This window comes from Polypterus senegalus, chromosome 9, assembly GCF_016835505.1.
Source record: "Polypterus senegalus isolate Bchr_013 chromosome 9, ASM1683550v1, whole genome shotgun sequence".
NCBI lineage: Eukaryota > Metazoa > Chordata > Cladistia > Polypteriformes > Polypteridae > Polypterus > Polypterus senegalus.
This window is the reverse complement of record NC_053162.1, coordinates 128,979,968-128,992,982: the sequence shown is the minus strand read 5'-3', so window position 1 is coordinate 128,992,982 and position 13,015 is coordinate 128,979,968. Positions and strand designations below refer to the sequence as shown.

Here is a 13,015-nt window from a genome sequence, read left to right as displayed (position 1 = left end):
TATACAGAAATGTATCGCTAATATTGGCACTCAAAAATTATTTGTTCTTAAAAATTATTGTTCACATGTAAAACAATTGCACACACCTCCCTCCCCATTAATTTAAGTGCATTTCATGGAGTTGAAGGATGTTTCCAGATATTTCTGATTTTGACAATCAAAGAGAGAATTCATCAGAGTTGGCTCATCACAACTGGTGAATATTCTTTAATATTTTGGCCTTGAATTAAATGTAACACGTTAATTTAAGTTGCTCTCTCTCTGAGGTTTCTATTCTAAAAAATATGCTAAAGAATAGTACTAGGAATAGTTTCATGTGAACTATTATTCATGTACCACACACTTAAGGCATTTTCACCCCAAGTTCATCTACAGCACTCTTTTTGAAATCTTGTGCAATTTCCATAAAAGTCTGCTTCTTTCAGGTAGAAGTGAACATGCCAATCATATAGACTGTGCCAAGATTCATTTGGAAAGGGTAGTCTTGGTGCGGTACCAAGCGAACCCTGTAGCAGCTGATATAAGGTATGAATGTGATACAACATGTGACCTAACTACAGGAAATAATGAGCATTATGGGTGAAACTGTGCTAGCTGTAATAGGCTAAGAGCCTGCTGTTGGTAATTTGAGAATTTCATGGACAGAATAATGAGTTGATTATTAACATGAAGCATTAAGAAAAATATGAAGGTAAAAATAAATATGCACATAAGAATAAATCTAACAAAATTCAAATAAAAAACTCATCCAATTACCAGTCAATCATAGCAAGCCAAGCACCTGATTCAGGCTTAGAGCCGCCTATGAGATTAGACGGTAGTTTAAGAAGAAGGAAAAAATAAAATGTGTAAATTCTGTTGTAATCTGTTCATCAAGATACACACAGAGGTGACGAGAAATGAATAGCAATGCTCTGTGAGGCTGACAATCAAACTTCTTAATGTTTCACCACAAAAGTGATGCGTCCAGGTGGGGCATCCTCTCAATGGGATCACTTTGAGTGTGATGCAAATACTGGAAGCGCACTAACTTTGACATATGTAGTAAGCGTTCAATATTTAAAATTAAGCAAATATAAGTTTTTTTTAAAAAAACAGAATTAATCCCATAGACATGTGACTTGAAATAACGAATATGAAGTTATGTTTAAATTTTGGGTACTGTAGAGTAAATATGCAACATGAAACTATAATATGTCTACTGTCATAAAATGTTAGCACATCATTGTATGCCCTCAGCAGAGTTTGCCTTCTTAGGTATATTTGTATATTTTAACATGTTCTTTTCACACCATTTGTAGTAGCAAACAATTTTCAAGTAGGCTTCCAGGTGTTTGATAATATGCACTCTCTCATAAAACTATGTTTGGTAATTAAACTAAATACTTGTGGAAAATGTGACAGTGTGCAAGCAAAACTGTTCTCAATCCTCCATGATATTTTTGCTGTGTACAAAAAAATGCTGCTCAATAAAACATGTCCTTGACATGCCTACTGGATGTTTACTGATATGTTTAGTTTGCTTGAAATTTTGCCGTGTTAAAATCAACCTAACAGGACTGAAACAAAGTAACAAATCATCCCCTGATTATAAACAAAGCAAACAGACTATAAGTGTGGAAATGGTTACACTAAAAAACCTACTTAGCCCCTTAAGGTTTCATTATAAAGCATCATGCTAGTTAAACAGCACTTAATTTCTAAGGTAGCATAAGGTGACTACTGTATTAACCATTTTCATATTTATTTCCAAGGGTATATAACCTAAATCTTTGCATACAATACTAAATCAATGCTAATTCATATATTACAGTAATTTATAATCAATTCATAACTTAAGTAAAAATCATCTTAGAATACTAAAAATAAACTGAGGTCAGATTAAAGAAGAAGTTTTCCATTTTTCAAGTCAATGTTATTTCTTCACAATCACCGTGTATATTAATTTGTCACATAAAACTGTGATCTAAACTGAAACTTTTTTTTTTTTTTTTAATTTAAAGATATTTTGCCTTTTCTTGTAGGTTATAATGAGGGTTAAAGGGTACCAGGGTCTAAACATGAAGAAAAAGCTTAAACATTCCAAATACATCAGTTTTTCAGGGCAAGAATCTTATTGAGTATAAATCTGTCTTGAGACTGCACAAATATTGTAAAACAGTGTATCAATGTTACTTTATAAAAATAAAAGTAAAACATACTATTTGGGAGATTTGGCATTTTTAAAGAAAATGGACTCTCCATCTCATCTCGAGGAAAAGGGCACTAGCCTATCATAGAAGCAAATGAAACACAGGCACCCAGACACAATCCCTTGGAACTGTTATTTCAGATTTTCTTTTTGGCTTATCCAACTCAACTAACCACATTTGATAAACATTAGGTCATTTTTTTTTCCTGTGTTTTTTGAGCACAGGCAGGTGAAGTGATTTGCTCATGGACACACAGTGCTAGAAGCAGAAATTTAACAAACAACCTCACAGTTTGAAATACTATGTACAAAGCTTTATATATACTGTATATATAAATATATTTTGTGTAAAGAAAAGCATCCAGTTAAACAATGGCACCAGAATTGTACTATGAAAGTTCCAATGCAAAACCAGGTAACACAGCTAGTACACCATAAAATAAAATAACTATGGCATAAAGTTTACAATAAGAGGTTTAGTAGTTATTAAATATGAAATAAGTTCATATAGAAAAATAATGATCAATGACATTGAAAAAGAGGAATTCTTTGGAATAATCCCCATCATAAAACTATATAAGCACGGTTCATTATATAATTTTGTCTAGGTTCAAATGTAATTAGTGTCTTGTTGGTACCTTATCTTAACCTTGTTAATGTCAGGTAACCTCAAATGAGATAATTCAATTTAGACAAAAAAATGAAATATAGAGTTAAACATTTCAGCATTATTCAAAAGTCATACCTGATTAACATGTTACGGAGAATTGTGAAGTCACAGTGCTCTCCATTTTCAACTATAACAGAAGAAAGAATTTAGTTACAATGTGTAATATGAAACTGTAATAAAGAATTGTGAAGAACTGATGAAGTATGGGAAATGACTTCCTTCAACTTGCAGAAAGCACAGTTTATATGAGAAAATTATGAAATAATTAACCATGAACTCTTAAGATTCTTTACATATTTAAACATTTTTTAATTTCTCAGTGAGAAAAAAGAAAAATATTTTGAAGTATTCATGTCAAACTGTACAGGATTATATGTGATGTTTTTACAGTTAAAATGCTAAAACCTAAGCAGCCTTAAAAATATCATGGCTGAATAAATGTTGTATTAAAACAATATGGAGTGTAATTGTTTTAATCTATGTTATTATACAAAATGGTTCCAGGTGATAAAACACTGTGTCCAACTGATTAAGAACATTTAATCTGAAACTGCCTTTTTACAAGTTGAACAGCATACATTAATTAAGAAGCAAAACTAATACAATTTTTCAATGCCAATAGATATAATGACCTGCACTGCGTAGTAATAAAAATAGACAGATTGAGCAATGTATTGCATAGGAAGCATTCAGAAATGATATGACACTAGCAAAATACCCAAGCTTCGCAGCAGCAAAGTGCTCCTGTAAAATATTTATTAAAAAGAAAAGTAAACCTTTTCAAACTGAAGGAAAATATACCAATAATTATTTGTTAAGGATCTCTTTGTATGCCACATTGTCAGTTCGGCCCTCCGGTTGTAATATGACCAAGTTGTGTGCTGAGCTTACTCTTGAGCATGCAACATACAGTTGGCCATGTGAAAAGCAATCTTGTCTCAGATCGCACAGCTTGGACTGCTGCTGTTATAATCAGTTTGAGTTTCATGGTTTGTTTCAATTACGCTAGTACTTGCAGGACTTGTTGTGTTGAAGTAACATTTGGCATCTGTCAAGTGTTTTAAGCATACAACCGGTTTCATCGATAACTTAGCATCCAGCTTTTGAGAGTTTAAACATTCATAAACATCAACAAGTTTCCACTACTCAAATCGTCACCTGTCAATCTAAGTTGTTTAAGAGGCATTGGCGGTTGTCCAAAGGTGTAAAATATTTGGCCATTTCGGTACACTTGAAAGCGACAACCGAACAATGCAGCCATCAACTCGCAGGCAGAACCATAGGTGAAAGGCTTAAGCATTTCATTCTTATAGTGCTCCTGTGTAATATAAATATCTCCTGTACCATCATCAGTCCACACCTTGAACCTGTCCTAGTAATTCGATACATAAGACACAATGTTCCTCCGGATATCAAGAGTGAGCCTGATATGGCCGTGCAATATGTAACACAGAGAATGGAAAAGCCAGGCGCCATCTCTGGGCATGGAAACCACTCGGTAAGTGACAGTTCTTTGATCGATGGTGATCACCTCGATAGACATGTTAATGGGGGTACTGTTGGAACGATAAAGGAAATGGGTACCTTAACAATGTAAACTTAGTCTAAATTACCTATACAATAACTATAATAGTAATAAACGAACAATAAAACAGTGGAGAAGCTGTGGATTAAATAAAAAGGCTGCAGTTATCAGCAGTGAGATGTGAATACCATGGCGAAGCAAAGAAGGGAATGAAGAGACCAGACCTATGGACGGCCTTATATAGGAAGGCAGCCAACAACGTGGGAGGCGTGAGGATGGGGGACCCAACGCCGCCTCACACTGCGACCGAGCTGCAGGCTATGGACGTATATATGTATGTAAGTAGGATTCAGTTAGCGTTAGGAACCCGTGTACCAAATTTCTTGAAGATGGGCCCACAGGTAACAAAGACCGTTGGAAAGTTCAATATGGCGGCCGACAGTGGCGTCATACCACCGAAATAAGTATGTTCATCGGTTTTGGTTAGCACAGGGAAGCCACCTGCCAAATTTCGTGAAGATGGGGCCATAAGAAAGTTTAACATGGCGAATGTTGTCGACCGTTATGACCATTGCATGTAGAATTTCGAAATGAAACCTGCTTAACTTTTGTAAGTAAGCTGTAAGGAATAAGACTGCCAAATTTCAGCCTTCTACCTACACGGGAAGTTGGAGAATTAGTGATGAGTAAGTTAGTGAGTGCAACAAAGACTGTTGGAAAGTTCAATATGGTGGTCGACAGTGGCGTCATACCACCGAAGTACGTACATACATCGGTTTCGGTTAGCGCAGGGAAGCCGCCTACCAAATTTCGTGAAGATGGGGCCATAAATAAGAAAGTTTAACATGGCTGACGTTGTTGACCGTTATGCGTAGAATTTCGAAATGAAACCTGGTCAACTTTTGTAAGTAACCTGTAAGGAATGGGCCTGACAAATTTCAGCCTTCTACCTACAAGGGAAGTTGGAGAATTAGTGATGAGTGAGTCAGTCAGTAAGTCAGTGAGGGCTTTGCCTTTTATTAGTACAGATCTATATTTAATTATTCTGAATTGTATTCAAGAAATTTGTTAATGGATGCATGGTATTGTATAGCTAGTTTCAAATTATTTTATGCTTGGTTTCATTAGGAAAAAAATCTATTCAATTATCCATCTGCTTTTCTGAACTTGCTTCTTCAATTACAAGTTATCCTGGAACAGAAGCCAACCATGAGCATGAAGGTAAGTGCATCATACTCTGGCTTTCACTCACACTCACTCAAACCAGGGAAAATTTAAGCCATCAGAAATTGTAACTCCTACTCTGGAAAAAAAATTACTCAGTAAAATCAGTAGTCAGCAAATAATACATACTTTCACTTCTGTAAGGTGATAAATTAACTGCAAAAAATGCAACTAGGCAGAGCAATGTGAAATTGAAATGAAAGCAGACTGCAAAAAATTGCTGAATATTAATAACATTTTAAATTCAGCTTTTGGTAACCTTAATAATCTGATTGCAAAAATAAACTACAGTATATACTAGTGAATAAGTCGGGCCTTGAAATCTGAAAAATCGATCATAAAATCAGACCATGACCATTCAAATATACGACACTTAAATTTTTTTTTTTTTTTTTTACATCTTGCTTCCTCCAATCTTCTCAGACGCATCAAAGTTTGTTGCAGCAGCGTAGTTACCAATTTCTTTGCCACTTCAACAACTTTTAATTTAAAGCCAGCTTCATAATTTTTTGGACCGAGCGCTCCATCGTGGATAAGGAATGCTCTTACGGTAAAGGTGTATGAGGGTGTGAGATACAAAAAACACAAAACAGTGCAAACGTCAATTTAGAATAGTTCGGGTATCACCATGTGGTCACGTACACACAATACATAGAAAAAAAAGGCAGTGTGCTCTGTGGTTACTCTGTCAGGTGGGCGTTGGCATATCATAATCTCTTAGACCAATAGCGCAACTTTTCCGCATTCGACTTATACAACCTACATTATAAAATACAAGAAATTATAAGGTAAGATCAAGCCACCGACTTATTCGCAGAGAACTTAAACACGAATATATACAGTATTTATATTTTCATAAGATGCATGGTCTAGTTGTTTTTACTTTTTTAGTCATAAAAATATAATTAACACCAAAATATAAATGCCACCAGAATAAAAGCCAGGGAGAGACAGAATACATTACCAGAAAGTCCTTTGATTGACGCAAAAACCTTATTGGATGCAAAGGTATGAAAGTGATGTTTTTTTTGATATGTATTATTTCAAGTGTTGAACATCCTAACATAACCAAATAAAATACTGATTAACTTAAATAGAGCTGAAACTGATTACTACACACAGGAAAAGAGAAAACTGATTATAGCAGCACACATTTATGATTATTGCATTCTAGCATACTAGTTCAGGATTTCAGTACAGATGGAGTTCAGTTTTGGAGTTTAATGAAGAGTTAATGATATGGATAGTAATTTGGAGGGGAGGCAAGTTAAACTGAGTAAATCGAAAAAGGAGGTGATCAGACAGAAGGATTATCATAAAGGTCATCAGTATGGAACAGCACTAAGTAGAAAATGAAAGAGGAAGAAAGATGTACACAAGTAATCTTGAAATGTGAACATTACAAGGCTGCCTGAGAAATAATTATACACATAAAAAAAGATTATTAAATAATGAAATAGGCTGGTGTCATTCCTGCTTCTGAATTTCAGTTGATTCTATATGAGGTAACAGAGTTATGCAGTTTATTAATAAGTACTAGGCATAGGAATAGGATGTAAACCGGAAGGATTGTAAGAGACTACTTAAAACACTTTCAGTAGAATGGTAAGAAAGAAAAAAATGAAGAGCTAAAACAAGACTGCAGAAACTAGATAATGGAGCCAAGTGTAGCATGTTATGCATCCTTATGATATTTCCCTGACAAAATAGCCAAGTCTAACTCTATCATCTTTGCCATGGGCCAATACTGTGATTCTGTACCCCAACAACAAATCTGAAGCATTGACTTCATTTGATGTTGTGTTTTCATTGCATTTAGTACAGCTAGCATATTCTAAATTTTCCACTGGCCAACAGATTAGTTTACCTTTAGACTGTCCATTAAATGTACTTTTATGTAAAGACTTTAACTGAACCAAACAAAAATAAATCTTCTTCAAATGTGTTGCTCCTTGAATTACATATTGGTGACATCTGTGTATAGGTATATAGCTGCTTTGTTGGAAATGGATCAGTTTATCAAGATGTGAGAATCCTTGGAGTGTGCTAGAAATCCATATGCTGCCCACAATGAGATGCATATATAGCTGAAGTTAAAATTTTACATACAACCAGGGTGAGTTCTTTAAAACTCACTTTATACCTCACACATGCCTTTTCATTTCTGCCCATCAAGTATCATTTGGATTGTGGTCAGGGCTTCGTGATGGCTACTTCAATACTTAGCCTTGTTGTCCTTAAGCCATTTTGCAGCAACTTTGGAGGTATGCTTGGGGTCATTGCTCATTTGGAAGACCCAATTGTAATTGAGATTCAACTTCCTTGTTGAGCTTTTGAGATGTTGCTGCAGTATATCAACATCATTCTCCTTCCTCATGATGGCATCTGTTTTGTGAAGTGCACCAGCCCCTCATGCAGCAAAGCAACCCAAACGAGATGCTCCAACCCCCATGCTTGACAGTTGGGGTGGTGTTTTTTGGCTTGCAAGTCTCACCATTTTTCTACCAAATATAATGATGGTCTTTATGGTCAAACAGTTCAATCTTAGATTCATCAGACCAGATGACATTTCTCCAGAAGGTAAGATCTTTGTTCCCATGTGCCACTGTAAATTGCAGTCTGGCTCTTTTATGGCGACATAGGAGCAGTGGCTTCTTCCTTGCTGAGCAGACTTATGTCAATATACGATTTGTTTTACTGTGGATATATTTGTCTACGTACCAGCATCTTCAATAGGTCCTTTGATATCATTCTGGGATTAGTTTGCATTTTTCGTGCCAAAGTACGTTCTTCTCTAGGAGTCAGAATGCATCTCCTTCTTGAATGATGTGATGGCTATATGTTCCCTAGGTTTTATACTTGCATATTATTGTTTGTACAGATGAATGTGTTTGGAAATTGCACCTAGGATGAACCACATCTGTGGAGGGTCCACAGTTTTTTGGCTTTTTTTTCCCCTTGAGGTCTTGGCTGATTTCTTTTGCTTTTTTCCATTATGTCAAGCAAAATGGCAGTGGGTTTGATGGTAGGCCTTAACATACAGTAATTAGGATGACTGGCTATCATAAGCAAATTGTCTAATTGCATAAATGCTTGACATCGTTTTCTGCAATTTTCCAAGGTATTTAAAGGTAGGTTAATTAGGAAAGTGTATCTAAACTTGTGACCTTCAGAAACTGTGATATAGTCAATAAAAACTAAAATAATCTGGCAGTGAGCACTGTTGGAAAAACAGTTACTTTTGCCCTGTACAAAGTAGATGTCTTAAACATTATGCCAAATTTATAGTTTGTTAGTTTAAAATCTGTGGAGGGGCTATAAAGCGAGTTTCAAAGAATTCACTCTAAGTGTATGTAAACTTCTGATTTCAACTGTAAAACAAAATGAAAAGAGTTGAAGACTAATGACAAGAACACATTTAAGATAGGTGCTCATATATGTCCTAATATCACTGATACAGGAGTGAGTAGGAAAAAGTGGTTTTCATAGGAGAAGATGGTCAGTTGAAGTGCTTGCCACCTCTATTCATCTTTGGTGTATAAGCAACCAAAGAAATCTATATTTAAGTTATTTTTCTGTTTATTATTGTTAACCAAGTAATTTCTTCCGTCAGGAAACACTTCTGCCACATAATATTTTTAGCATTAATTAAATTAATCTGAATGTCATTACAAAATAGTAAAACATTAAAAACTCTATTGTCCATTGAAAATGACAAGAATTAATAATGGATCACATTTAAATTATTAAATATTCCTCCCTACTGTTTGTTTTGTCAACAAGAAGAAAAGGAAATTATATAGTAGAACAAAAACAAAGGAGTTATAGAAGTATGTTGCACAATGTTAAAATAGTGAATTACAGAAAGTACCAATTTTTAAACCAGTAATTTTCTAACACTAAGTTGCACCAAGATATTCATTGTAATGTAGTAGAGAAAACATCACACTTCAAGATTTTTTTAAGATCAACTATACTGCTCGCACTGAATAAGCTTATTATAGTACACAACAACTGGCCACCTGCGTGTTCCTGCTCGCACTGAATAAGCTCACGCCTTCTGGTGCACGATGTCAACACAGCACGGAGAAAAGAAGAAACAAATATATGGGACATTGGGTATAAATTTATTATACTTGTAAAAGTTAGCTTTTTTCAGTTTTATTCTCTCAATCACGATCGTGCTCTAACCCCCAGCTCCTCCTGATCTGACTGTAACTAACAGCGGCAATATAAATTCACACCCGATCTGACACTGTTTGTTTCCAAATAATATTGCATTAATGTGATGATGTTTTCTGATTGGTACTATTCAGGTCATAAAATGATTTCTTCAAAATGTCACATATACTGTCTCTTTCTTTCAGGTGTGTAATAAAAACTACAGTATAGATAGAAGTGTGTACATTGCAACAGGTACACATGTTGTAAATGTAGGAAGGACGGTCGTGTGTGAACTGTTAACATTTGAATTTGATGATTGCATATAGCGCCAAACTGACCTCTCTGTACTATTCTTTCCTCTGCATGTCCTGGAGTACAAAAGAAACAGCCCCATACAGCAACGTGGAGACTGGCAAGATCGGGGAAAAAAAAAAAACATGCGGTAACTGATTACAACCGCAAGATGTTATGCGAATGAATATGAATAATATGAATAATGTTGTATCCGTGCCACAATGTTTTCTGAAATGAACTATACAGGTCATAAAATGAATAATTGCAAAGATCATATATACCTATGTCTCTGTTTTTTGTTTTTGATATCATAGACCATAAGGTGCATACTAATTCAGCGTGAGCAGGAATACTCAATAAAACTGAATTAAAAAAAAAAAAATCAAGTGACGGTGAGATACGAAGAAGGAAGATTTACCAGCGTTTGTGTGTCAGCTTTTATCCTTCCAGATCAGAGAATGTCCAGTTCCATTGCCTCAAAACACCACTCACATCTACAGTTACTCCCAGTTTCAAATAAAAACTAACAGCGTCAGTTCCCTAGGGCGGTAGTATGTATCGTGATGGTGACTGAGAGAATAAAAGGGGGGAAAAAAGGTAACTTTTACAAGTCCTATAAATGTACACCGTCTGTTACAGACACAAACCAAATGTATGTGTGTACAGTATAATATTAACAATAAGAGCAGCTCACTACTGAAAATGGCAAATATAGGAGACAGTCGGGATCGAACCAGGGACTCTTGATTACAAGTCAGCAATTCTTACCGCTACGTCACGGAAGCTGTTGTATAGTCCTTGAACCTTTTGTGAAAGTGTTTATTTGATGTTTGGACTTCAGGCTTCACACATTATACAGTTTATGCCAACATTTTGTCATTTACTACTAAAATATGAAAAATGTTTCTGTTTTAACAATGTGTTTACACAGATTACCATAGAAATAGAACACACATGAAATACATGTGTTCCAAATAACGATCTATTATTTCCACTCTAAAACTCTAGCACATCACTCCGAGATAATCAAGGCATGAGCTGGGAGAACACTGTGCATGTTCTGAGGCAGTGGGGGGATGGATTAGCAGGCTGCTTGCTGCTTGTCTTTATCAGCACATTTACAGGACAAAAGATGCTGACGGAGAGGTGCAAACGGATTTAAGGTGGGCCGGATTCTAGTGTTAAGCAAGTTAAAATATTTTACCAGAATAGACCTACCCAAACTATGTAGAATAACTTCTCAACTGAAACCCTCCACCTGCATCCTTGACCACCACCACCAACAGGCTTTTTTTTTTTTAAAGAATTCTCTGTTGAGCTAATTGATGGTGTACTTGACATAGTCAATGCATCATTAGATACAGGGGTCTCCCCTGACTGTCTTAAGACTGCAGTTGCTCAAGAAAAACAGTTCCTTCATTTTTGACAATTTCAGACAAATATCTAACCTGCCATTTTCAAGTAAAATTCTAGAAAAGGCAGTCATTACTCCGCTAAATGGTTACTTGAATAAACATTCTATTCGTGACATATCCGCTCAGGTTTTAGAACAAATCACAGTACAGAAACTGCACTGGTTAAAGTAGTAAATGACTTGCAAGTTAATGAGGACAGAGGATGTATATCTGTTCTTGTTCTCTTAAGACTCCTTAAGTGCACATCTCCTTGAGTATAGCATTTGACACCATTGATCACAGTATTCTTATAAATTGCCTTAAGTCAATGGGTGGGCATCTTCAGCAGCATCTTAAATTGGCTTCAGTCTTACTTAACAGGTAGCTGGGTGGTCTTTTAATCTTGGAACCCCTGCAGATTTTTTTTCTACAGCCTAACTGGAGTTGTTTTTGTTTTTTTTCTCTGTCATGGCCATTCGACCTTACAGTTTTCTTGGTTATGTACTGTATAATATTATTGCCTAATCTTGTTAGTTTATATTTTACATTAACTCCCTTTTATTTCATTTTGTAAAGCACTTTGGGTTACACTGTTGTATGAAAACTTACCCTATAAATAAATGTTATTGTTCTGCAAAATTGACAAAAATGCTTGAAAACATACATATCACAATACTGTAAAAATAACAAAGCACTTTACTCAATATGTTTTCCTTGAGTAACATATTAGTTTATCTTTCTGAAATTAATTGAATTTCTGGTTGGGATCTCAATTAAGGATGAACTTTAAGTTCAGGAGTGTCTACTATGAAGAGATAACAAGAATAAACTTTGAAAGATGCGTCACACCACTGAAAGGAAGTCTCCACTAGCTCCCACTATGAAGCTGACAAAACTGCTAGAAGCAGTAATGCTACTAAACACAAAAATTGTTACTATCTCCTTGAGTCAGAGGAATAGAAAAACAAGTCTACAGGGTAGTAATGCATATACATACCTAATTCAAATACACAAATGTCTCCATTTTCTTTCACAAATTATATTACTTGAGCTTTTGAAAATTTTACACTTGGTTTTGAGTAAACTAATAAGATTTCTGTTTCAGAAATGATAAATAATATACAAAGAATCAGCAGAAAAGTAAAGCAAAAGTTTTTGATATTCAGTTATACAATTTATTAATATGAAAGTATAAAGCTAGCTGCTTTAGACACCTTAAATGGTGTTGCTGGATGAAATCAAAACTGGCAAATCAGAGACATCAAAATATTACAAAATTAATCAAATATAAATCAAGTGTTTACTTCCTTAAAAACCCAACTATGTTCACATTTCTGTTTTGTTTATCAAATGTTGAACAAAAAAGCTTAATTTATGCATGCTTTTTTAAAACTCGGCAGCTGCTCTAATAGATTTAGGAAGGGACAGCAAGAGGAATACAGTAGCTTGATAAATCTGTTGCACTTAAACTATGAAGTCAACTTTCTAAGACTAAATAAACAAAATATACAGGACAAACAATACACTGGAAAAAGGTCTGAAAAATTAAGGAT

At 35.0% G+C, this 13,015-nt stretch overlaps 1 protein-coding gene across 1 annotated transcript in view; it reads right to left on the bottom strand.

Annotated features, from left to right (window-relative positions):
* The window catches only part of LOC120535778 (septin-7-like), a 113,386-nt gene that overhangs the window by 24,971 nt on the left and 75,400 nt on the right, over positions 1–13,015 (bottom strand). Inside the window, exon 9 of the mRNA XM_039763837.1 lies at positions 2,937–2,988. Coding sequence (XP_039619771.1) covers positions 2,937–2,988 — 52 coding nt within the window. The remainder of the gene's footprint in view (positions 1–2,936; positions 2,989–13,015) is intronic.